This window comes from Meles meles, chromosome 1 (assembly GCF_922984935.1).
Source record: "Meles meles chromosome 1, mMelMel3.1 paternal haplotype, whole genome shotgun sequence".
NCBI lineage: Eukaryota > Metazoa > Chordata > Mammalia > Carnivora > Mustelidae > Meles > Meles meles.
This window is the reverse complement of record NC_060066.1, coordinates 87,633,987-87,661,830: the sequence shown is the minus strand read 5'-3', so window position 1 is coordinate 87,661,830 and position 27,844 is coordinate 87,633,987. Positions and strand designations below refer to the sequence as shown.

Sequence of the window (27,844 nt, the reverse complement as noted above, 5' to 3'; positions counted from 1 at the left end):
GCCCTTTTAGGAAACATTGTCCAGTGACAAACTTACTGTAAGTCTCTAAATCAATCTCATCCAAAGGTGGCGACTCCATCCTGTCTTCCTACAGCACTTTCTGCGTTGCTCTCCAGAAGTACTCTTCGTGCTGACAGCAGAAGCAGTCTCTACAGTGCTGCTGAGTCAGCTTCAGCCACAGCAAACCCCTTGTCTGAGAGAGCAGGAATGGCTAGCAGGAAGGCATGTCTTACCCAGAATCACAATTAGAAGCCAAATCATCCATCTCCCAGTTCACTGTTTCTGGCATACCGCGTAGATATCAGTTCTGACGGGAGTGGGCTTCAGTCCAATACAGTGGAAGCCACATATCTCCAAGGCAACATATGAGGGGCAGACATGCAGTCTGGACCAGGTGACAAGGGGTGTCAGCACTTCTTTTGCATGTCTGCCTCTGTTTACAACAACGTACAATGACGTAGGTGCAGCACGAACAAAGCAAGTGTCGGCAGAAAAACTGGGACAAGGTGGTCCTTTTTTTTTTTTTTAATTTTTTTTATCCATTCTTTCTTTATTTTTTTTTTCAGCGTAACAGTATTCATTGTTTTTGCACAACACCCAGTGCTCCATGCAATACGTGCCCTCCCTACTACCCACCACCTGTTCCCCCAACCTCCCACCCCTGACCCTTCAAAACCCTCAGGTTGTTTTTCAGAGTCCATAGTCTCTTATGGTTCATCTCCCCTTCCAATTTCCCTCAACTCCCTTCTCCTCTCCATCCCCAATGTCCTCCATGTCATTTGTTATGCTCCACAAATAAGTGAAACCATATGATACTTGACTCTCTCTGCTTGACTTATTTCACTCAGCATAATTACTTCCAGTCCCGTCCATGTTGCTACAAAAGTTGGGTATTCATATTTCCTTTTTTTTTTTTTTTTAAACATACAATGTATTTTTATCCCCAGGGGTACGGGTCTGTGAATCACCAGGTTTACACACTTCACAGCACTCATGATAGCACATACCCTCCCCAATGTCCATAACCCCCTCCCCCTCTCCCAACCCCACCTCCCCCCCAGCAACCCCCAGTTTGTTTTGTGAGATTAAGAGTCATTTATGGTTTGTCTCCCTCCCAATCCCATCTTGTTTCATTTATTCTTCTCTTATCCCCCTAACCCCCCATGTTGCATCTCCACGTCCTCATATCAGGGAGATCATATGATAGTTGTCTTTCTCCGATTGACTTATTTCACTAAGCATGATACCCTCTAGTTCCATCCACGTCGTCGCAAATGGCAAGATTTCATTTCTTTTGATGGCTGCATAGCATTCCATTGTGTATATATACCACATCTTCTTTATCCATTCATCTGTTGATGGACATCTAGGTTCTTTCCATAGTTTGGCTATTGTAGACATTGCTGCTATAAACATTCGGGTACACGTGCCCCTTTGGATCACTATGTTTGTATCTTTAGGGTAAATACCCAGTAGTGCAATTGCTGGGTCATAGGGTAGCTGTATTTTCAACTTTTTGAGGAACCTCCATGCTGTTTTCCAGAGTGGTTGTACCAGCTTGCATTCCCACCAACAGTGTAGGAGAAGGTGGTCCTTTTTTTTTTAATCAACCGAAGCAAATTGCCTTTGGTTTTCATGCTTCCCTGGAAGGCCCAGGAAAGAACTAAGATTCTTATCTGTCTGGAATTGCAGGAAGTGACTCACTATGACCCCAATTCCCAATGGAAGTGGCTTTGGCCTGTAGCATGTGTTTACAGAAAATCAGCTTGTAAGTCTGCATGGATCCACCCATGATCCACCTGTATAGGCCAACAGAGAAGCATCTGGGGCCCATGGGATGACATTTCTAGATCAGAGCACTGGTCTGGCTCCCTCCATCTCATCACTGGTATTTCCAGAGCTTGTGAACCATATGACAGAAGCTGAGAGTAAACAGGTTTGTTTCACCAAAGACTCTGAGAACTCTCTACCAGAAAAACACTAACACAAGGAAACAGTCATTGGTGGTAACAACTCACAAAAGAAAGAAAAATAAAGCTGTTTTATTTTATTTTATTCAAGGTCATCTACTTTTTATTTTTAAAGAGAGAGTAAATGAACTCTAGGTACTTTGAGAGCAATAAGGCAACTGAGAAGGCAGCACATTCTAGAGGTGCATAAAGACTTTGGAAGGTACCCAGAGACATGGGTGCTCATCCCAGCTGCCAAGGACTCATTGGTGCCCTTGGACAAATTACCTACTTTACTGCTTGACCTGGGATTCTCGGAATTGGGAGACCTGTGTTTCTATCAGGTTCTGCTAATAATTATCTGATGTTGATGTGAACGTTCTCTGAGCCTCAGTTTCTTGATTTGTAAAGTGGAAATAATAACATATACCCTGCCTACCTGTACCAATCACTATAGGTTAAATGAACCTACGTGAAAATACTTTGTAAACAACAGAGTGCTCTCTTAAGCTTTTTCCTATAATGCACTCATAATGTCTTTTGCTGAAAGTGAAGCAGGAGATTGGAGGAGGCTGGTGGAGCATAGTAAAAAGACTAGGGCCCTCTGGGACACAGATAAGCATGTGGGACAGGGATGCAGCTGGGTTTGGAGACCATGGGCCTATGGTGGCAACATCTGCCTAACCAGTGAATGGGCAATCAACTATTGGCTGTAGTGGTGGAAGAAATTAGGGGTGTTGACAAGGGAAGAGTTACAATGGTGATGCCAGAGTCTAAGTTGAATGGGGAAAGGGTTGAAGAAAGGGACTTGGTTGATAGATTTGGGGAGCTGGAAGTATGAGTGAAATGTAAATGTTATGTACAGAGAGGAGTTAGCTGGTGAGGTAGGCAGTGATGGGCTTGGAGTGTGAGGTTGGAGTTCAAGGTTTGAGAGCTGGAGGATATCCTAGTAGGGCAAGGAGCCATGGGAAAGGGTGCTGGCTTGGAAAACCACATGGGCTGAAGGGCCCCAAGTTGGTGACAGGACTTGGCATGGAGACAGAGCTGAGTGCCAGAGTCCTGAGAAGAATATGTGAGGTGTGAGATCTGGGAATGGGTAGGGGGAGGACACGGAAACATGGATGGTAGACACATCAAAGGTAGGGGGCAGTGTGTGTGGAAGGGCTGCGAGGAAAATGCTGAAGCTCTTTCAGGGTAAGTGAGGCTCAGAAAACAGAATGACCTAGAGGCATGCTTGATTTAAAATTTGGTATGAGTTATATATAAATCAACTATTTTATGTTTTGATAATCAAAAGATGTAGGGGCATCTTGGCCTCAATATGCAAATATTTAAAACAAATTATAATGGAAAACTCCTTTTAACCTGTGACATTTTTTAATATAACAGGCCCAGTGGCATGCTGGAGCCAGTTAGTACCAGTGGATGAGAGCCACACATTGGTAAATTCTCTGGAATTTTATGAGCTGGGTGTCATGTTGGCAGCTTGCAATCGGCCTGGAGGGAATAGTTACACCATGAAAATCCACAAACACTATGAACTAGGGCTTTTTTCTCCCCCTGAAAATCTCTCTGGTTGTTAAACATTTCCCTGAAGAGGCCTAAATACAAACTCCAAATCTGCCCAACTTTATATAAAGTCCTGTTGCCGTGGGTCTAGCTGCCTCACTAACAGACGTATGGTTAAACCTCTCGGACCTGGAACTGTGATCTTGTTTAGAAGCAGGGTCTTCGCAGATGTAGTTAAGATACATTAACATGAGGTCTACTGGAGTAGGGTGGGTCCTTATTCCAATTTGACTGCCGTCTTTATAAGAAGAGACTCAGAGACAGACACACAGAGAGAACACCACGTTGAGATGCAGACATGGGGAAGAACGCCATGGCTATGGAAGCAGAAATGGAGGTACCTCAAAGATGGTCTGCAACTCCAGAAGCTAAGAGGAAGTTGTGATCCATATTCTCCCTCAGAGCTGCAAAAGGAACCACCACCTGCCGACACCTTGATTTCAGACTTCCAGCCTCTAGGACTGTGAGGGAATACACTTTGATTGTTGTAAGTCACCCCATTTGCGCTACCTTGTTACAGCAGTGCTCAGAAACTGAGGTATCTGTTATGCTATCAAGTTTGGGCACAAAGCAAGTGGAAGTTCAGGGAAGGTCCCTGGTCCCTGTGCTCTGGTTCCCAGGGGGATCCTCCCCTCCTACTCCTCCAGCATGTATTTTCTGTACCATCCTCTTGTCCTTCTTGTTGGGCGCCTATGCTTTCAAGTGGAGACATGTTGCCTCCTACTCTTCTAGGTGGTAACCAGAGGTTGTAAACTCATGCCTTGTGGATCAAAGTTGCTAAATGCGATGCTGGGAGAACCATTTCGGAATGCGTGTCTGCCTTATTTATTTATTTTTTTAAAATTTCTTGCACACTTTATTGTTTTTTAATTTAATTTTATTTTTGTGTGTTTGCCTTTAAATAAAAACACCCCATCTTGCTGGCCAAGGAAAACTTGACTAAGATCTGCCATCTGGGGACTTCCTCAATATACCCAAGGGAGAGAGAATGTCTCTTGGCCTTTGCCTCCCCACCTCCTAATCTCCCACCCAAGCTGGCAGGCATTTATTCAGCGTGAATGTGCTGCCTGGATCTCTCATATCTTCTGTCCTAGACCAGCCAATCAGTAGATGGGTCTGGGACCTCAGAAGTTCAACAACTGTCCTGAAGTTTCTGCCTTCATACAGAAGTTTCAACACAAATTTTTGTAAGGTTGTGATTGAAATCCCCCAACTGATTACTTGATGCTATTGCAAAACTTTGGCTTCGGAAGAACCCAATAAAAGGGCGGTGCCCCCCTACCCTTGGCTTGCCCCACCCTGATGCTTCCCTGAGTGTTTTTCTCATAATTCTGGAATCTCAGGTGGCTGAGGGAGAGGCATCAGGGATGCTGAAAATCAAGGGTGATTAGGGGTGAGGAATATTTCAAAGTTGAAAGTTGTTTACAGTCCATTGCTCTTCCAACACCAGAGGGCGATACATCCACACTGAACAGCCAGTGTCTTTCTTCAGGACTGAAATCCTGGGAACCCATGAAATTTTTTTCTTTCTTTCTCTCTTCTTTGTTTTTAATGTGAGAACAAATGCTGAGCTGAATATTTGCTCATTTGGCTATTTTGTTTAGACCTCTGGTAAAGTTACAGAGAAGGCTTTTGAGCCACTTACTGGATGTCCAAGCCCTGGGACTTGGGGCAGGGAGACCCGCAGATGGGTGCTGGGCAAGGTTGCTGCTTCCTTTGTGGGCAAGCACTTGTCACTCACACTCTCACTCCATCCAGAGATTGTCTAGTTCTTGTGAGTTTTGTGGGAGGGTTTAGACTGTGTCCCAGTAAGAGCTACCTTGTATAGAGACCCAGCTTGTCTCTTCCAGGGCTAGTCATTTTTAAACTGGTTCCGTGGGATTGCTCTACTTAGTATCTGGAGGTGAGGTCTGGCCCTGAGAGAATGGAGAAGACAGAGAGGAGATGCTGTGGGGAGGATCGAGGGAATGCACAGATCCTAACTTATTACCCAGATAGTAGTGGGGCTCTGGCGATGGTGACCACTGACCAGTCTGTGCCTGTGGTCTTATACCAGCTCCTACCAATGCCTTCTGATAGTGAGGACATCCGGCAGAATGTGCATCATTTCTGGAACAACACAGAAAACTGTATATTCACTGAAGAGTCTGGAAGGAGCAGTAATAGGGCTGCAGAGTAGAGTAGAGTAGAGAAAGAACTGGGGAGGCTGGGAGGCTTGCCTATGGGAGTGGTGGTGAGAGCCCTGGGAAACACTGACTGGGTCGACATCTAGGTGAGGACTTGGCTTTGGAGCTCTGAGGCCTGAAGGGAGAGCCCAGTTTGGACAGGTGCCTGCCTAGTTGGCAGGAGGGAGGAGATACCACCAGCAGTGCTCATCTAACCTTGCATGTCTGGAACCCATGGATGTGTGTGTGCAATTGTAGAAAAATCTGCACCCAATTACATGACTCATCCAGAAAGGGATTTGTCCACATTCACCCCCTGGGAGAGGCAGCTAAGCTTTAGTCATTCATTTCTGAGCACCTTCCACTGGCCCTCAGTGGAGATCAAGATTGTTCTTAGCAATGGCATGTTTTGTCTGGTATGTCATCAATAGCAAAGTACCATTTACTATATAAGATACAAGAAGGTCTTGTAGACCAGAAGTTGTGATAATGGGTTGGTTGCAATTTAGTGGGCCAGCTGAAAGGGAAAACTTTGACAAAATGAGGGAAGAATGTATATCTAAAATAGAAGGCACCAGGTAATTGTCATTTTTCAGATGAATAAGATGAAATGTAACAATGAAAAGATTCACTTTGGACAGTAGAAATTGGTGCAAAAATCTTGGTGCAGCAGACCTAGAAGGCACAGAGGACTGCTTTGCTTCCCAGGCCTGTGATCATCACAGGGGCTGTTTGGCTGTGCACACCAATAAGAAAAGATTCTCTTTGTCATTTACAATTATATTGCTCAATACGCCTTTCTACTTAAGGATATAAAACAACAGAATTTGGAAGCAGGGCACTTAGAGTTCACTTCAGTTCCAGCTTTTTGTCCCTCATCATTGACGCTCATGCTTGGGGAAGTCACATGACCACACTCAGCCTGTTATTCTTTCCAAAAATGAGCATTGAGTATCAAACGCTGTAATGACCAGTGAAAATACTTGGGAAATTACCAGGTGGGATAAAAGTGCAGTTACTGGTCTCTAGAGGGCGTCCTTAGCAATTCCTTTTCTTTCAAATATTTGTTTTTTCCCTGGGCTGGGTGAGGCTTCTCTTTTCTTTCTTTCTTTTAAAAATTTTTTAAATGAAATTTTTAAATTTTTTATAAACGTATAATGTATTAATAGCCCCAGAGGTACAGGTCTGTGAATTGCCAGGTTTATACACTTCACAGCACACACCATCGCACTCCCCAATGTCCATTACCCCACCACCCTCTCCCTACCCCCTCCCCCACCCTCTGTTTTGTGACATTAAGAGTTTCTTATTGTTTGTCTCCCTCCCAATCCCATCTTGTTTCATTTATTCTTTTCCCAGCCCCCAAACCCCCCACATGGCATCTCCACTTCCTAATATCAGGGAGATCATATGATAGTTGTCTTTCTCCGACTGACTTATTTCGTTAAGCATAATACCCTCTAGTTCCATCCACATCATCGCAAATGGCAAGATTTCATTTCTTTTGATGGTTGCATAGTATTCCATTGTATATATATACCACATCTTCTTTATCCATTCATCTGTTGATGGACATCTAGGTTCTTTCCATAGTTTGGCTATTGTGGACATTGCTGCTATAAATATTCGGGTGCATGTGCCCCTTCGGATCACTACGTTTGTATCTTTAGGGTAAATACCCAGTAGTGCAATTGCTGGATCATAGGGTAGCTCTGTTTTCAACTTTTTGAGGAACCTCCATGCTGTTTTCCAGAGTGGTTGCACCAGCTTGCATTCCTGGGTGAGGTTTCTCCTGAAAGGGGGCTTCATTAGAGTTAAGATAAAGATATATGTTAGGTCAATACTGTTATTAAACTACCACTTAAATGTCAAACAAATAGGGATGAAAACTATATTGCTTTCCATGTACTGTTTTCATAGGATGTTTAGCTACATTCAGACAACAATTTGCAGAACAATCCCTTTGTACTGGAAACTCTATCATGGAGGTCTTTTGCCTTGAGCAAAAGTTTTTGCCTTCTAAGTTTTTTAGCTAATTAACATAAGGAACACCTTGGGCTACTGCGAACAGAGAAAAACTATTGGTTAAAAACAAGGATCAATGTTACAGACAAATGTAACAAAATGTTACAGACATTTTGTCAAAGAAACACTTCTGTTGGATGGGAAGCCTCCTTGATTATTACAGTAATGGCTTAGTGTAAGTAAGTGATAAGGTGTTTAAGCTTCACGCCTATGAAATATATACTGCATTTCCTGACCAGGGGACAAGTCTTGGTCAATTTTTTTTTTTTCCTAGTAACACAGGTCTCAGACTCAGAGCTTACTTAACTAGATACTGTCCTTGACCCCAAACTACAAGGTAGACCTCATGAATGAATGTGCTTGTGGTAGTTCCTTGTTTGTCGTTATTCCAACAATTTTTTTTTCTTGAGCTTTCCCACATACACTATCTGGCTCAGTCACAGGTTGATAAGCAAGGGACTATCGCAGGCAGCAGTCCCTGCAATTAAGCAAGCGGTAAGCTTCTGAAGCAAAACTCTCAAGTCCGAGCTTAGACTATGGAAGGCCAGCCAGTTTCAAAACCTGGGTCTACTGCTTACTTGTTGGTGACCTTGGGCAATTCATTTAACCTCTCCTCTCTAAAATAATTTTACACTCTTCCTCTGTAAAATAAGGATGTGAAAGGATCACCTCATACTTTTTTTTTTAAAGATTTTATTTATTCACTTGACAGAAAGAGATCACAAGTAGGCAGAGAGGCAGACAGAGAAAGAGAGGGAAGCAGGCCCCCTGCTGAGCAGAGAGCCCGATGCGGGACTCGATCCCAGGACCCTGAGATCATGACCTGAGCCAAAGGCAGCGGCTTAACCCACTGAGCCACCCAGGCACCCCAACCACCTTATACTTTTGTAGGATTTCAATGAGCTAATCTAGTTAACACGTGTTAGTGACTATCATCATGTCATCATCATCATCACCACCTCTGAACCTCACAATTTCCACTGTAGTGCTCTGCACAGTGTGACAACAGGGGAGCAATTTCCCTTTGCGGTGCAACTGACTCTACCTACTAATGAATTAAGAGATTTCAGACGAAATCTACCAGGAATGCCCATTCAAATTCTTGGAAACTTCCAGTCTACTCTGCTCTTATTTTAGGGGGTAGGAAGAGAATAACTTCTTAGCAGTTGCCTAAATCCCAACCCGAGAAGACAATCATTAGATCTATGTTTATAAAAATTCCTGGTGTAATCTTGGCACGCCGTAGCAGACTTTGATAAAAGGTCTGAGAAATAGAAAGGTTCCTATTTCATTTTACAGAGAAGACACAGGCTTATAGTGACTTATGGTCTAAGAAACAGGAATGTTGTTTTTGGATAGTCTTTCCTAAGTTAAATTAGGCTAAGTCAAATTCTATTTTGTGTTTAATAACACAGATGCAATTATCTTTAGTAAATGTTTTCTTAGGAAACCCAAGTAGTGAAAAATTCCTCCAGAGAGCTGCTTGGTTGGCAGACATTTTCTATGTTACTTAAGCAAGATGTCTCTGTCCATGAGATCTAGTGAATAAAAGAAGTGATGAACAGTGGCTCTCAACCTGCTCAGCTCTTTAGAACCAGGTGGAATCCTAAAAATGCCTGAGCCTCGCCCCACCCTGAGATTTTACTTCAGGATAACTCAGAGATTTTGCTTTGGGATAATCTAGTAGGGCCTGGGCAACAGAATTCTAAAAAAATCTTTCTGAGCAATTCTAGAAAGAGTTCCCCTCTTCTTCTTCCTCTTTAGCCTTCTATGATTCTATATTCTCACACTTTCTATGTACGTATAGATTTAGCACATTAAAATACCATCCCTTTGTAACTTCTCTTTAAAAGGGACATTTTTTAACTTTGGAAAAATATGAAACATGATAGGAATTAAATAATTTGTTCTTCTAAACCATATATAAAAATCTGATTTTACAGAGAAATGCCATGATTGCTCTGTCTGAGATATCACTGGTGTGGTAGCCAATAGCCTCTTCATTTTACACAATCAAGAAAGCACCTGCTTTTTTCCTTTCTAAATTCACTTAACAGAAGGAAGCTTGCTCAAAAGACTCTTCTCTTTGAAATTTACAGAAGGATAACCCGAACTCCATACATTGCAATACTAACACAATGTAAAGAGATAGTAAAAATAGTAACAATGTTGCTAATATTGCCTCTGTTCATCCTGTTAGGCTATTTTGAATAGGATTTGTGGGGCACTACATGCTCTTCCATATTGTATGTTCAAAGATGAGTGATAGTTGTACCTGCCAAGATATGAAATTTAAAAGAAACTGTTTACTCTGATTTTCATGACTGATAGACTATTTTGGTTAAATATCCAAATTCCTCTGGTACATGCTGCAGCTTCTGTGCTGCGGTACTAGTCATTTCTTATAATAAGCCTAACTCTATGCAGCAACAGAGAGAGGAGCATAAAAGGTCCCTAGGAGCGCCTAAGGGAATGGCAAAGACCTCATAAACAGAAAACACAGGGAAAACTGGCATGTAAACTACTCCCTTCTCACCATATATGGTTCTCTCCCCAATTTTCTACCTCCCAGAGAGAGCAGCTTTTGCTCAATCTTGGAATATCTCCTAAGCTCTCCTCTTTAAACTTGAATGATTCAATTGGCAATGCTTTTACAGTACACTTAGTGCATCTCGTATTGAGGAATTATTTGTGTGCTTGCCATTACTTCTTTCCTTTTACAAATATCACTTGAAATACACTGCTTCTGGAAAGTCTCACCTGGTTAAGTGGAATATGAATCCATTAATCTCTGGCTCTATCTTTAGATGATACCCCAGAAGCCATATATGCATAGGCATGTGCTGAAATCCTATGTATGAGAGCATACGTCTGCATATTTCTTTTATTTCTCCAATTTAAGCACCGTGGGACAGGTATGTTCAATGGAATGTACTCTTCCAACTGCTCGGAATATGTTTTGCTTCTACCAGCAACCCCTTCCTCTAGCTCTTTTCAGAGCTCTGCTTGGTTATTTTTGTTCAGGGTAACTTTCTTTGCTCTGTTACACTGTTGTACATGGTCTTAGAACATCTCTCCGAAGCTTCACTTATATGCTTATCTGAGTGATCATCTGATTAATACCTGCCTTTCTTGGTAGACTGCAACTCTGACCACAAACTGAAAGTTTACCTTTGATTTTGTTTGCCCCTATATTTCTAGCCTTGAGCCCAGGGCTCAGACCTAGTAGGTGACTAATAGCTGAATGACTAGATGAATAAGAAGCTGTGTGTTCTCTCTTTGAGACACAGATACAGTTCTACTTCACATAGAAGTATTGCAATACTTAGACAATTTTCAAACTCATGGCTTATGCAACACATTTAAAGATTAAAAAGTAATGATTAAGAAGATTTAATAAGTGGTTCATTATATAAAAATAATGAATGTTCCTAAAAATATTAAACTGAATTTGAAGCATAAGCTATAATTTTTTAAAACAGTCAGCCATAATTTCATATTATTATAGCAACTTTTTCATTTCATCAAAGGATGTTGCCTTTAAGCTGATACTATTTTCGTTCTAAATGTTTTTAGCTCTCCTCCCCCACCCACTTCTCTGCATGATGATAGGTTGCTTCCTAAACTCTGGCTAGAAATCAGGTTCTATGAGATAGAGCTTTTTATTCCTCTGTATCTAAAAAAACAAAAACAAAAACAAAAAAACAAAACAAAACAAAAACCCAATGCTATCTAGAGACAAAACTGCTCCGAAATGTTCACACAAAATAACCTAGGCTTGCTACCTGTTGTGCTAGCAGCACACCTTATATTCTGCCTTCAGCCTCAGGAACCAGACCCCACTGTGCCAAATTCAGAGTAACATCTATCTCATTTGATTTAAGACATTTTCAGTTATAGGATCTTACTCAAAATCTTAAGAATTGTCCTTTCATGTGACTTTCTGTTGTATATGAAAGTTAGGACATTGTTTTAACAAGAGGTTCCTTCATTCTTAAAATCACTGCATTTATCCGTAGGACTCGGTGCCTCTTGACCAAGATTTGAGTAAATTGTTTAGATATGAAAATTAATTACCGATTAATGTAATGAGCAGTTAAACTCTCCTCTTTATTAATGTTACATGGTCTTTCCAGTATTTTTCTAATTGTTGAAGTATAGTTGTCATACAATGCTATATTAATTTCAGATGTACAACATAATGAATTAACAATTACATACATACATTATGAAACGCTCATAATGGTAAGTGTAGTTATCATCTGTCACCATACGATGTTCTTGCAATATTATTGACTAATTTCCTATGCTATAATTTTTATCCTGTGACTTATTTTACAGTTGGAAGTTTGTACCCATTAATTCCCTTTCCCTATTTCACTGAACTCTCCACCCCTTTGACAACCATCAGTTTGTTCTTTGTATTTATGAATCTGTTTCTGGTTTAGTTTTGTTTTTAGATTCCACATATAAGTGAAATCATATGGTATTTGTCTTTCAAGATGTAGAATAATTGGATTGTATTTATATTTTTAAATTTTTGAGGAAACTCTGTACTGTTTTCCAGAGTGACTGCATCAATTTACATTCCCACCAACAGTTCCTTACCTTCTACATCCTCATCAACACTTTTTATTCCTGCATATTTTCTTAATCGGCTATTCTGATAGAAACCTGGAGGCAGTTCCATGGTAGCATTTGGTTGATCCAAGCACCAGCTGACTCATAATCAACAGTTAATGTAACATTTGGTATCACCTGGTACTTTGTAATGGCAACCTTTACTGTCATGAATGTTTTATTCTCCCTTTGTTATGTTTTCCAGAGGGATAACGAATTGGCTGATAGAGTAACAAATGAAAAGTAATCTGACTCCACTGACCTGCTTAACTCTGGATGAGAACAATGGAAAGGAGTAGCCTTTTGCTTTGAAACAGTGGAACAGGTACAGAATTGCTCCTTTCATTGTTGCCTCCCTTTATTTCTTTGCACATCTATTTCCAGACCAGTTAAAAACAGCAAGTTGCTCCTGTTTTGAGAACACTGAATCGGAGTTATAGGAACAGGTACTGTGGGTTATTTGTAACATTTCCAAGTTTTCCCATCTTCAAGTTGCTATTTATATAAGTGCCAATGCAATTAAGAGATAATTATCTTTCTATAATAAGTAATTATGCTAGGGAGAATTATTACTTTTAAACATAAGATTAGCATTTTGGACGTGTGCTTAGCTTTAAGATACAATGTTATTTGAATAAGGAAGTTTTGCTTCACTAAGTAGATTTCAATGGAGGAATCACAGAAGTAATAATAAAATGGTAAAGCACGTTGGTTTCCCCAAGGACACCCACTGGAAGTGTTTTTGCTCTGTTTGATGATCTAATTTCCCTTGCCCACATTCATTTCCTGGTCCTGAAGAAAACCTTTCAAGAAAGGTATAGTTTGATTTTTTTTCCATTTTTGAGAATTCACATAATAGATATAGGTGAAACTTTTTTTTAATTTGCTTTGAAAGGAACATTTTATGTCAACACGAAGAATTTAAAACAGCATTTGTTAGACTCCTGGAATTAGAATCTTTAAAATCAGTGTTTATTTTGAATTGGATGCCCACCATCATTGGACTACTAAACCTTCTTTTGATTATATCTCTTATCAAAAGACAGGTGAGCTGTAGGTGTTTTAGTAGTAACCATATAGTGTCAGTGCTTTAAGAAATTATGATGTTAATGGCATTGTAATGTACCAAAAAAGTAATTTAAGTTCAGAAGATTAAGTATCATGTACTGGATGATCAAAATTAAATTACTTAATAATTTTGCATAACAACATTTTTTCTTCATTGGATGGCTTATATAGATGAGGGACTATGAATAAATAATAAAGACTTGAATTTTACATAGGAATATTAGAATTCAAAAGTCTACAGAAAAAGAATTCATAAAAATTATATTTTATATAAGGAATTAAAGAAGAGTATGGCTTCATTATTTAGTATTTAGTTTAAGGTTATTTAAGGAGAGGTTTTACAAGACATTTTAACTATTACTTTGTAATTAGTATGTTCTCAGAGCACATATCTATTTTTATATATTAAAACGACTAAAAGTTTCAATGTATTACACCACTGAATTTGAAACTAAATGTCATCTACATCAATAATGTATGAAGAGTCTGGTTTCTATATCAGTAAGGAGACAGAAAAGGAAGCACATTGTTGCTGTTTGATGTACAGAGAGCAATTCTACAGTTTTTTTGGTCCCTTTATGTTTCTATCTGTAAAATTAGCCACAACTAACCACACCGACCAACTATTGACCAACTGTCTTTATCTTATGTTCCAATGGTGATATAAAAAGGCTCTTTTTAAAAAGTATCTTAACAGACTTTATCTGTTTGAAAGGAAATCTTTTGGGAATAGAGCAAAGTAGATGAAACATAGTATTTCCAAATTCTTTATAACAACTCACTCTACATATTGTTCAATCCACACCAAAAAAACAAGTCAGCTACTGGAATTTTTTTCAGTAGGAATGGATTACAGTATGATTGGATTTCTGAAAGAGGGAATTTGAAAAAATACATAAACCAAAGTAATACCAATTTACCTACCACGTTTTCCTGGGTGTGAGTTTCTACATGTGAAACTATTTGAGAGATGGAATCTGCCTTCCTTTTTTCTATCGGGAAGAGGAATGTGTAGAGGGATAGCCATGGGGTAAGGAACCATAAATCCTAAAAAAGTCCCAGTCACAATGTGAGAATGTCCTCCCTTCTCTTTCAGACCCTAAGCCCAGAAATCCTCTATCCTTTTCAGTTATACAAATAAATGATCAAGAGAGTCACTGGTTACACATCAATGCAGATCCAATATTAGGCTTAGATACAAGGACTGTAATAGAAATTTGTGCCAATTTCTACAGAAATAAGTGGTTGTATTATTATTAGCCTAGATTTCATCTTTTCTGTGATGTTCTCCCTAACTTTTTCATTCGAGTTAACCAGTCAGTTTTGATTTAATTACCCAACAGACATTTATCACACACCTAATGCATCCCAGACACAATGTTGGGCCTCTGGGGGCACAAAGCAGAATCCCTGCCTTCCAGATAATTCCTCCTTGTTCTATCCTCAGTACTTGTTTAAACTCTAAACACTAGTTTCATTATTAGCTTACAGTTTTGTATTTCATATTAGTCTGAAATATCCTAACAGACTTGGCCTGCATTGCAGGACTTGAATAAATAATTGAATTTTCTGCTGTGGGTATTACCATAATCTGTTTAGCAGATTATCTTCAGTAAGTATAAATCCTTTTCCTGGATTAGTGACAAGATCCAAGTAGGAGGGAATCCAAGCTGGTCATGGAGCACGATGCTCACAATTGTGGAAATTGTGCATGTCTGTGTCTTGTTAAGATTAATTTTAGGACATCTGTTGATTAATGGGAGCCATGATATCTCTTATTTCATGAAATAGATGAAGAGTGAATACATTTTTCCCCTCAAATCCAAACTGTTTCTTTGGAATGCTGAATATAGACATAAATAGATAAAGCAAAGATAACTACTTGTCATAATTTCATTTCTTCTTAGTTCTCACTAATAGCTATCCATAAACTTTTGCTGTGAAAGTGTTATTTTTAATTTTTACATTTATTTATTTATTTTTATTTTTAAAAATTAACATACGATATATTATTTATCAGGGGTATAGGTCTGTGAATCTTCAGTCTTGCTTAATTCACAGCACTTACCATAGAACATACCCTCCCCAATGTCCATAACCCAGTCACCCTGTCCCTCCCGCCCACACCCCATCTACCCTCCCTTTGTTTCCTGAGATTAAGAGTCTCTTATGGTTTGTCTCCCTCCCCCGTCCCATCTTGTTTCATTTTTTCCCTCCCTACCTCCCACAATCCCCTGCTCTGCCTCTCAGATTCCTCATATCAGAGAGATCATATAATTGTCTTGCTATGAAAGTGTCTTAACCCAGATTTATCACTGCTCCTTTTATCTGTACTAGTAACATCTACACAATACATCTGAATGAATCTGTTTGAATATCTTAGTTTATGTTGTTATTTCCCCAAAGTATTCATTTCCAAGTACCAGGAAGCCACATTCAACTTAAAAGATGAGTAGATGCAATAATTTAAGATTAGCCTGGCTTGGAAGTCCATGGAGGAACCACTGGTGGTGTTTAATTGAGAGAGTACATGACACTTAGGAGTTTGGGTTAACAGTGAAAAAAACCTAGCTAAAATATGCTCAAAAGAAAAAAAAAAGTGTGTAAATTTGTGTGTGGAGAGGAATTTTTTTGGCTAAATTCAAGGAAAAGTTGATTGGCAAGCTGTGGGAGGGGAAGAGTTGTAAGTGCACTCTGAAACAACTGGAACAGAAGACTGAATTCTACTGGGTCTCTCTCTCCATCTATGACTCCCTTCTGCAGATCAGTTTGAATCTCTCTCATTTCAGGTCAGCCAGTACTGCCTAAATTTTACATTTTACTGGTTTTACCATCTGCAAGAACTTCCTGTATATTAAAAAATTGCTAGGGAAGGACTTCTATTGGTCTGCCTTGGTACCCACTCTCTCTCTCTCCTCAACTGAGATCAGGTAAGACTGGAGCAGGTGTCAGGAAGGGCATATGTTGCAGTGGGAATCAGTATCACCCAGAAAAAGGAGAGCTAATAGACTAATAGTAAAGTGGTCTGCTACAATGATCTATGGCCCAAATTTCCCAAAAGGCATTTGTTAAGCCGGCTTATATAACCCCTAACTCCCTATCGGGCAGTCCTAAAATTTGAATTATTATGTTGATACTGTCTTAGTGTGTGACTCTGGGGATCTTGTGGCCCTACTCCTTGTCCACAAAGCCACACAGAAATACCTGTCTTCCAAACCCCACTCATTTGTGGCATTTAGTATGACTTGTGAGAGACTGGCTGGTTGCCTCCATTCCCAGGAACCTGGGTGAATGTATGGTGGAGAGCATCAGTATGTCGACCATTTCTTTGTTTGGTGGTAGTAGGACAGAGGGGGCAGGGAATGAAGTAGAGAGGGTGTCAGACATTTGGGTACTTCTTCCTTCAATTGTGAATAATCAGCTGGGCTGTGATTCTAAGACAGGGCTTACCTGTAGGACTGAAACACAGAGATGAATGACATACCCCAAGCCTTGAATTGCTTACTCCCTAGGGAAGTTGTGATGGGTAGGCAAGAAATGTAAGTTAGAGCAGTAATGAAAGTAAGTGCACAATTTACTGAATGGCTGCTAGTCAGTATGGACATTAGACTTTGTTTTGTGGCATGCAAAATCAGATTCCTTCTCCTCTTATCCTTGTGTGAACCAGGAATTTGGGACTGGGGTCCTTCTGGCCTCCATGGACACTAGTTTCACAAGAAGCTGAATGAGGAAGGGACGATGCAGCCATGCCACAAAAAAAGCCCTCGTCCTTGGTGTCTTTAGGCAAGATTTTTGCCCAGGTCTGACTTTTATCAGTACTCTTCAAAGCTCACAAAAATATTTTGGAATTCCTCATATTGTTGTTCATTGAATTCTTTTTAAGACCACAAACACTCACGGTACAACACTGGGGTCTCAGGGACCCCTAAGGCCACCCGACCCACTAGTTGACATCTAGTGGCTCTGCTCTTGCATATATTGGTTTGGTTTGTCATTAGTCTGGTGAGAACAGAGTTGGGAGGTCAGCTCCATTCAACCCCATCCACCACTGGGATGTCCAGTTCAGCTGTTGTCAGCAGGGATTTCCTATGTTGGACGTGAGTGTCTCCACAGTCCTAAGACCATCTCCTGAGTCCTGGCATATTCATTCATTCATGCTTATAACACCGGCTGTACAAGGCTCAAAGCTAAGAAATGTACAGTGATTTTCAAGGAACTTCCAGCCCTTGTAATCTAAGGACTTTGCAATCTAAGTAAATGTTTTCCCCTTGTTTTGTATTTGTTGCAAAATTTAACATTTACTCTTTGAACTATTTTTAAGGGTACAATTCAGTGATACCAAGTACAATCACAATGCTTTCTAATCACCACTATTTCTAGATTTTTTTTTATCATCCAAACAGAAACTCTGTGCCCATTAAATAATTCATCATTCCGCATGCCTCCACAGTCCTTGATAACCCCTACTCTACTTTTTGTCTTGACAAATTTATTTATTCAAGGCATCTCATATAAGAGGAATTATATAATATTTGTCCTTTTGTGACTAGTTTATTTCACTTAGCATACTATTAAGTTTCATCTATACCATAGCATGTATCAAAATTCCATTTCTTTTTATGGCTGAATAATATTTCATTGTACACCACATTTTCTTTCATCTGTTCATGGACATTTGGGTTGTTTCTACCTTTTGGCTGTTATAAATAATGGTGAACATTGGTGTATGAGCACTGGTGTATGTTTTCTCTTCTTTAATATATGAATATGTTTAATTCTTATAACAGCCCCAGGATTTTAGGCACATTTCAGTCTCTAGTTCACAGATAGGGAAGGTCATTCAGCTGGTCATGGCAAGGCCAATATTCTGAAAAATCTGACTACAGTGCAGTCTCTGAATTACATATGGTGCTGCCTTTAATAAAAAATAATTATATTATTCTTTGAACCCATTATGTCCTGCATATATTATATACATTATTTCTAAATCCCTAAAATATCCTTGTGACGTGGGTTTTAGTATCCTTTTATTATAAATGAAGACCTTAAGCCTTAGAGAGAGGTTGAGTGGTGGATGCAGGAATGCCCCTAGGTATGCTTGCTTATCTTTGCTGCCATAGAGCCAGAGCATGGAAGGCAGATTTTATCTGGGTCTTAGGGGTAGCCCCATTCCTTCTGGATAGACCATAAGGAAATGATCTATCTCAGGTGCAAAACCCATGAGCACCATGGGGGACTCTGACATCCTACAGGTGCAAAGGAGAAGTTCTATCCTGGCTCCCAGATGATTTTTTCCCTCTGATACTTCAAAAAGTTTTCTTTCTTTCTTTTTTTAATTTATTTTTAAAACTCTTGCTCTAACAATGGCAAGGCCAATAGAATCAAAGTAAAGTGGAAGATTATTTCCACTGCTCGCTAAATTTGGAAAATATACCAAAAAATAGCTGTGCAAATTCTGGCAAAAAAGAATTGACATAGGCTGACCAGTGAGGATTTATTTCCAACAATTCTGAATTAGCCAGGTATTTAGATAACATTTCACTTCTATTTAACCATGTGGACAAAGCCATATTCCATTTACATGACTGCCTGTAGCCTTTAACACCCTGACTTGAAGCTCTACTTTTGGCTCTCCTAACCCCTTTCTCCTCTCCTTATGCGGCTAGCACACAAATGTACTTTAGATTGTCATTTTGCAAAAGGTTGGAGATAAACTGTCTTTCTCTTTAGATAGTGGGACCCAGTATGCATAACCTTCATGGCTATTTCCCTTCTCTGCTTTCACAGCCTGAGAAAATGGCATGTAACATACCTAACCAAAGACAGAGGACTTTGTCTACATCTGGAGAAGCTCTATATGAAATTCTTGGTCTCCATAAGGGAGCATCAAATGAAGAAATTAAGAAAACCTACAGGTACAGAGAAAGTTCAATGATGACATCCTTCTACTACTAGCAACAGTTATTTTGTGATAGGTAAAATGTCATAGGCCCCCAATTAAAGACAAAAGCTTCTTGCCAAGACCAAGTAATCGCAGTTTTGAACCTCATGTCCCCTGTTCTACAACATAGACTGTTAGAAATAGACAAGTATGAAACCGACTTTTTAAAAGAATACTCTCATGATTTGGGGCCTTATAAAAAGGAACCTGTGTTCTAGGCCTTCAGTGTGAGAGAAAGACAGAGATCACTGAGAATGACCAGGAGTTTTAATTTAACTTAAATGATATAGCATCATGGAATCTGGTAGAGGGATTTTAAAAAGTGGAGGGGGGGTTGTCACAATTGTCATAGTTTATGCTATGCTTTTTAAGTCTTCAATTTTGATTTTTCATATCTGATCTAGTTCAAAGTTATATATAATTGGGAAAAACTCAAATATATTTTTCTTTAGAGATCCAAGAAATTTAAAAAGTATTGAACAGGAAATACTGTATAAAATTTGAAATTGCTCAAAGTGAAGACAATAACATTTATTCATAATAATATCTCTATCAGTAATTATTGATATTTTGTTTTCTTCTAGTCTTTTTTTTCTGTCTAGATAAGACATTTAAAAATCAAATTGGATTTGTCAATACCCCCTATTTTTTAACAAGGTTCTATCATGTAAATATCTTGGTATTATTAAATACTGAATTTTTTAATGAAGCTTATAGTCATCCTGTAGTATCATCACTTTGAGCTATTTTTTTAAAGTTTAAGTTATTTTAATTTCTTCCTATATTTGATATTCCTACATGTAAATCATGATGTATATTTCCAAGTATTTCATTATTTTCTTTTTAAAGATTATTTAAAGATTATTTATTTATTTAATAAATTATAGCGTGTAAGTAGGAGTGGGGAGGAGGAGCTGAGGGAGAGGGAGAGTGAGAATCCTAAGCAGACTCCCTGTTACTACAGAACTCCATACAAGGCTCTGTCTCACAATTCTGAGATCATGACCTAAGCCAAAATCAAAAGTTGGATATTCAATCGACTGATCCACTCAGATCCCCCTTATTTCCTTATCAAGGAATAAAGCTGTGCCTTTAGAGGAAAAATTAAATCAAAATATAAATGAAACTTTCAGATTTTAATTGGTTACTTCTTGATTTGACCTTGAATTTGGTTTTTTAAAACTTAGAGTGTATATATTTTTTGACATATGAGAGTTTAGAATTATGAAGACAAATTTGCTAGTAATTTTCTTTGTGGATTTTATCTGTCATGTTTAAAAAGCTACTCTTCATTATAATATTATAAAAATATTAACCTAGGTCTTCTTTCAGTACATTTATAATTTATTTTCACATTAAATCTTTGATCCATTTGGAGTTTATTATGACATATGGTATGAAGGTAAGAGTCTAGATTTATTTTTTCCCAAATCACTAGCCCACAAATATTTATTGACTTCTCCATTTCTATGTACTGATGGGAAATTCTTTGACTTTGGATTGTAACCCTCACCATGTGGTAAACCGTGGGACCTGAAATGCCTTCAAGAAGCATGTGAAGAATAAATGACAGGGGTGAAAATTGCCATTTGGACCCAAACAGTTCTGTGAAAATGGTCAAGGAGCTTGATCCAAAGTCACTATCGATCTTCTAGTTTATGTTTCACTTAAGGTACTGGGGACAGAAAGTCTTTGTTGTTTTATTGCTCCCCAGAGTTATTTAGAATTGTACCTGGGAGCTGTTCAACCTCCTGTGGATAGATGCCCTTGGCTGAAAGTTATTAGACTTGACTTTTGAGGCTTCAGGCTGAGGCACCATGCTGGAAGTGGGGGTTTGGAATCAAAGTAATTACACTGCAAGCGTATTACCTATAAAGATGCTCCCCCAAATGAGAAAAAGAGTGATACCTAACTACCTTGTAAGCCTTAAAACCCACTTTACTTTACAAATGTGACTTTTAATTGCCTCAGTTAATTTTGTAAGCTAAATTTTCAGGTCATATCCTAATTAAGGCACTAATTATGCTGAGTTGTTTGCAAGTTTAATAATTACAACCTAAAATCTTTTCATGTAATCAGTGTCCTGCTATTAATTTTGTTTTAATGTCATACAAATATCATTTTTTCCAGCTGATTAGGGTGCTAGTATGCTGCCAAAAGCATCTACTTCTATCTAAATTACACATTTGTATTCTGCAAGTTATTATTCAAAATGTATGAGCAGGCTGGAAACCCACTGAGAACATTATTCTTATATTCAGAGATCTTGATCAAAGCAGTCACAATATAGTGAAATTAAAAGTCAGTGAAATTTGATAAAATTACAAACTATTGAATGCATACTCTGCTTGACCAATGTTGCAATGCTTAGTTGTGCTCTTGAAAGCAAGGCTGAATTAGATTTCTTCTTCTACATTTTATTTTTATTTTTGAACAGATAATATATTCACCTGATTAAAATAAGAACATGCAAACACATATACAAAAAAACTTTCCCTTCTACTTCATATTCCCTAGGTTCCCTCCTCAGGAAACACAATTCTTTGTATACCTTCTAGAGAGATTTTAGGCTTCTATAAGCTTATATGGAGATCTTCTGATCTGAGCAAAATGGTGTAGACTTGTTTCTCTCTGCTCCTTCCTGTCAAGCATAACTAAAAGCCTTGGAAATAACACAAGTGACAACTAAAGAAGAACCCTAAAAAGTAGAAACAGGAAGATGAATTAGTTAGGCACCAGAGGACCAAGGGAACAACACAGTGGCAGGGCATGCTCTGATTCTCCATCCAAGAGACTATATCCCAGGCCCAGCCTTTCCTGATACCCAATCTAGCAAGAGAAAGCAGACAGCTTTATTCTTCCTCTAAACTAATCAGGAGTCCTAGAAACAACTCTAGACAAGCCCAGAAGAAATAGCAAGGAGAACAAACTGAATGTTCCCCAAACAGTAAACTACCAGAGAACTTTCCCACCATCTGAGACTCCTTTCTCCTACCCAGGGACTTCACCTGACAGGGGAGATTAGCAGGTAGGATTCTTTCACTGCACCCAACCCAAAAAGTGTTTTTTGTTTCTGCAGCCTGGAGATTCCCTTTCTCCACATAATGGCACCAAGCCACTCAGCCTGGGAAGCTCCTTTCACTTCCTCAGCTAGTACCAACAAGTACCAGTGCAGTCTCAGAGGCAGGAGACAAAGAAGACAAACATAGTACCATCAAAGTTCTGAAAATCAAACTGTCATTGGAGCCACTGCCCATAAAAGTAGCCTATGACCAACATGCTAAATCTAAACAGAGTCAATGCCTGTTAAAATAAAAAATTTAAGTAAGACCTAGAGTCTCCTAACATAATAGCAAAATTTTCCAGATACAATTAAAATCACTTATCATACTAAAAAAAAAAAAACAAGAAAATTGTAACTTGAATGAGAAAAGATAGTCCTCTGAGTCTCACACTGAGATGAACCAGACATTAGAATTATCTGACAAATAACTATCATAAAAAAAAATTCCACAAACAATTACAAATTCTCTTGAAACAAGTGAAAATAAAAAACAGCAGAAAATTTCAGCAGAGAAATAGGAATTATAAAATGGAACCAATGGAAATTAAAGAACTTAAAAATAACAGAAATAATAAAAATAACTTGAAGAGTTCAGTCGTAGAGTACAACTAACAGACGATGGAATCAGTGAAGTTGAGAACAGATCCATAGAATTTACCCAGTTGGAACAAATGAGACAAAATGAACTGAAAACAAACAGAGCCTCAGGAACCTATAAGACCATTACAAAAGATCCAACATTCATATAACTGGTGTCATAGGAGGGTGGGGGGGGGAAGAGTGGGACTAAAGGAATATTCAAAGAAATAATGACTGGAAATTTCCCAAATATAAACAAAACATATAAATTCACAGATCAAGCAGCTAAATGAATTCCAGAAAGGATAAATCCAAAGAAATCCATGCCCAGACACATCATAATTATACTTCTGAAAGTTAAGACAAAGAAAATATCTTGAAAGCAGCCAGAGAGAAACCATGCATTACTGATAGAGGGACACCAATTCAAAAGGCAACAAATTTCTCACCCGAAACAAAAGAGTCCAGAAGAAGTAGCACACCACTTTTCAAGAAAGAAAAGAAGGAAAATTACTGTAAACTGAAAATTCCAAATCTGATGAAACTATACCTAGGGAATTAAAGGGAAATTTAAAAATTCCTACATGAAGGAAAACTGAAAGATTATTGTCACTTAGCCAGATATGCTTTTAAAGAATAGCTGAAGGACATATTATAAAAGAAATAATAAAAGAAGGAATCCTACATTATTAAGGAAGGAAGAAAGAACAATGGAAAATATAGAAATATGGGTAAATACAACATACTATCATCTTCATGAATTTTCTAAATTATATATGACAACTGACACAAAAATTCTAACACCATCTGATACTCAAGACAATCATATTTAAAAGTGGGGAGGACAAGAAAACCTAAATGAAAAAGTTCTGTACCTAGATTGGTAAAACACTGATATCAGTAGACTGATAAATTATATACACATACTCAACCACTAAGAAAACTACAGTAATATACTCCAAAACACTACAATAAGGCTCTTCAGCCCTGGGAGATTTCTGGGAAGCCCTAGGCATCAAACTCCAAGCATGCCATGAATTGCCCAGATTCCTAGCCCTTAAGAGTAGACTGTGATGGCTCAAAGATGGCATCCCTACCATAGCCCTACAACAAAGCTACCTGATTCTGTGTTCCCCTTGGTAACTTGAATGAGGCAAATACAGTTCACCAACCACTTTAGGCCTGTCATAAGGTATGTCACTTTTCTTGACACTGACTGGCACATAAAAATCCTTTACTCCAAACCCAGTAGATTGTTGATCTATACCTTATACTGCTGCCTAATTACAATGAAGCTAGGAAGGCTGATCAGGGCATGTAGCATGTAGTATGTCTAGAATCTCTTAGAATCCTAATGGCTTTATAATAAGGCTTGATCATTATTCAACAAATATTTCTTGAGTACTGTTTTGGGCACTGAGAAAATTGCATTGAACAAAAGAGATGAAATCCCTACCTTCCTGAAGCCTATATTCTGGGCTGGGGGAGAAGGGGGGCTTAGTAATAAAGTATACAGTCTATCAGATATTGGTAAGTGCTGTGGAGAAAAGCAAAGCAAGTAAGATGTTGGGGAGTGCTAGGAGTGGTGCTTGAAGTTGCATATTCTCTTTAAGGTGTTCCAAGTTGATTTTAACACTAAACTCCCTCAGTTGCAGTGGATTTTAATCATAAAGTAGCTAAAAGTAGAGGGTATGAAGTCAGAAAGACCTGGTTTCAAACCTCTTCTCTTAGCCTCATTTTCTTCATGAGTAAAATGGAGAAAACAGTACTGACTGCAGAGGGTTGCTAAGGATTAAAAGAAGTAATATATGTAAAGTGTTTAGCCAAGTTCTGATACACAGTTACTGTGTACCACAAAGAATACATAAGGCATCAGAGAAAGAAGCCTATAGAATGGCATTCTTCAAAGTTGGCTAGGGCATGGGTGTAAGAAGACTCTCCAAGAAATATGTGTGTGTTTGCATGCCTACGCATGTATGTGTGAGAGTATGTGTGTGTGTGTGTGTTGTGTGTGTGTGAGACTGTGTGTATAGTTTCTGTGACATTTAAATTCTGTTGATAAATTTAAAGGAATATTAAAACTTTTATTTTTAACATGTCAATGTCTATAATATGCTAAAAATTACACCCTTTGCATGTTTTATCTTACAAAAAATTTAGATGCAAAGTTTAAAATGTTGAGAGGACAATTTCTCAAATTTATTTTAAGGACCATATAAGCAAAAAATTAGAATCTAATTGAGAGAGGGAGAGAGAAAGAGGAAGAGAACGATGGAAAACTAAACATCATACCCAAAATGATTATGAGGAGCCATTTAGGTGGATTTGGGAGAGAAAGCCGATGGGGGCCTTCCCTGCGGTGTTTTATATATTCCATAACTCACTTTGCTGCTCAATGAGAGCATAAAATTCTCACAGCTTGTAATTCACTCTTCTTTTCTGCCTTTCCCATCCCATCAGTTACCTCAGGCCAAGCATTATGTTTTGTCTTTCACTGCACTTCCATTATTTCTAGCTAATATTTACTGAATTCAAAAATGAATTGGTCAACAAACAGATTTTGCCTGTGGGTGTATATCTCTTTCTCCATACTTACAGTTTTAGCTTTGTCAGGACCTTATCTCAAATGTTTTGCCACATAGTTGAGCAAAGAGTCATTCACTGACCCAATAAAGAGAGGGACAGCTCAGCAAGGAAAGACCACAGTTTCAGATTGGGACACAGTGCACTTTTTTATGGCTTGAGACCCTCAAGTAAAATGTAGTTAGGGGATAAGGAATAGAAAACTCTGAGGAAATAGAGCCAGTTATGTAATATAGAAAACATGAGTATCGAGTATTCAAAGTCTCATATGCAACTTAAATATTAGTTTTTATTTACACTGATATGTACATTTTTAAATTTAGATAGAAACAAGAGTAAGATACCCAAAGGAAAGTCAGCAGGTTTTTCTAGTGTTTTGGGTACAGGGGCCTAACAAAATGCTGGCCTACTAGAGGAAAAATGAGACAAAGATCTAGCCCTTCCTTAGCTCCTCAGGAAAAAAACCACAAAATCAGAGTGAACTAGTTTTGTACATTAGTACCTGGGTTTCTGTGCCTCATGGATGAGTTTGTTGATGAGGTACCAAATATCTTGGTTCACAGGGCACAGGGACTCAATTTTTCTATTTCATTCAATTTCACATGGAATTTTCTGGAAATCATCCTCCATCTTTGAAGAGGTGAGTTTGCGCAGAGTAGACCAACATGAGGCAAATGCTATTTTCAAAAGAAGCAGGAAAGAGTATCATTTCCATAGTGATCTGTGGCAACCCCAATCTGTGGTGCTTTTACCCATCTTTATTAGCAATTATAGGTCATAACAGAGGCTGCTTATGAATAAAGTGTAAATGTCAGGGGAATGCATAGCTAATAGAAGAATTGTAAATATTTACAAGGCAAAGTGATGATTCAAGCTCACAAGATAAATTGAAATTAATCTCTATCAGTACTAATTTGCTTCCTGAATTCTAAAACCTTCCGCTAAAAAGAAGAGTATATGAGACTATCTCAGAGTTATCTTTCAGGTCAGTGGCATAACCCCCTTTGTCCCATGGCAAATATTCTTGGTCCTCTTAGTTCTTCACACTACTTCATTTGTTCCTGGGCACTAGAATTGTTATGACCAATGACTTTTTTTCCCCACCCACTCATTCACTCAATCCTATTTACTTTTGGATACTTACTTATATTATACTCTAAGAAATGAAAATATGTATCTATCTACATATCTATGTCTATGTATATACATGTAATTTGTACCTTTTAAAGAGTTCACCTTATAAAGAGTTAGATTTAGTAAGGTTGAAAGATGCATATAGAAAGACAAGCAAAATAAGGGAGACTGTGGTAAGAAGAATAGACTGACCTGAGCATAGAATCCATATTAATCATTTAAATGAAAAAATGCTTCATTCCATCACTTATTCCTGTCCTAGAAACTATGCTAGTTTCTATAAAGAAATCAGTTCTGACATACCCCTGGGAATCTAGAAGCTACTCACTTGCCCAGTTGTACACACACTTGGGAAAGACTTGAGAAAGCCCTAAGTTCTCACTTCTGGCTGACCTTGTAGCTCTGTTCAAGCAGGAATAAAGGCTAGGGCAGAGTTGTAAACTCTCTGGCTCCACACTGAAGATGTGTCCTAACACACATAAAATTCTATATATAGAAAAACCATCCATCTAAAATGAAGGGAGATATTAATTTATTTCTAGATAAATGAGTAACTGAGTCATTGGCAGACCTTTTTTATAAGAAATACCAAAAGGAATCCCTCAGAGTGAAATGAACACTGGACCATAATCTGAATCCACATGAAAAATTAGAGAACACCAGTAAGGGTAACTTCACAGGTAAATATGTTTGTGGATACTCTTTTTTCCTATCTAATTTAAAAGACAATTGCATAAAATATAATAGAGATATATAATTATATATCCATGTTGAATGACACACAATGTGTAAGGATGTAATTTGCAACAATAGCAGCATTAATGAGGAGGTGGAACTACATAGAAATTTTTGTATACTTTTGACAGCATATTAATGTGAACTAGATATTTAAAAATTAAGATGTTAATTGTAATCTGAAGGGTAACCACATACACAAAAAAAGCCTTAAAAATATATAAAAGAAATGATACAGGAATTATATAATTCCTAGTAACGGAAAGAAGCTAGCAATAGTAATAGGAGAATTGAACAAAAGGGATATAAGAATATAAATAGAAGAGTGCCTGGGTGGCTCAGTCGGTTAGTGTTCAACTCTTGATTTCAGCTCAGGACTTAATCTCAGGGTTGTGAGTTAAAGCCCTGCATT

The 27,844-nt window shown here is 38.3% G+C and overlaps 1 protein-coding gene across 1 annotated transcript in view; it reads left to right on the top strand.

Annotated features, from left to right (window-relative positions):
• The first annotated feature begins 10,551 nt into the window (after positions 1–10,551).
• Positions 10,552–27,844, top strand: part of DNAJC5B (DnaJ heat shock protein family (Hsp40) member C5 beta) — a 61,358-nt gene continuing 44,065 nt past the window's right edge. The window contains exons 1-3 of the mRNA XM_045978454.1: positions 10,552–10,623; positions 12,534–12,653; positions 19,184–19,311. Coding sequence (XP_045834410.1) covers positions 19,193–19,311 — 119 coding nt within the window. The 5' untranslated portion in view covers positions 10,552–10,623; positions 12,534–12,653; positions 19,184–19,192. The remainder of the gene's footprint in view (positions 10,624–12,533; positions 12,654–19,183; positions 19,312–27,844) is intronic.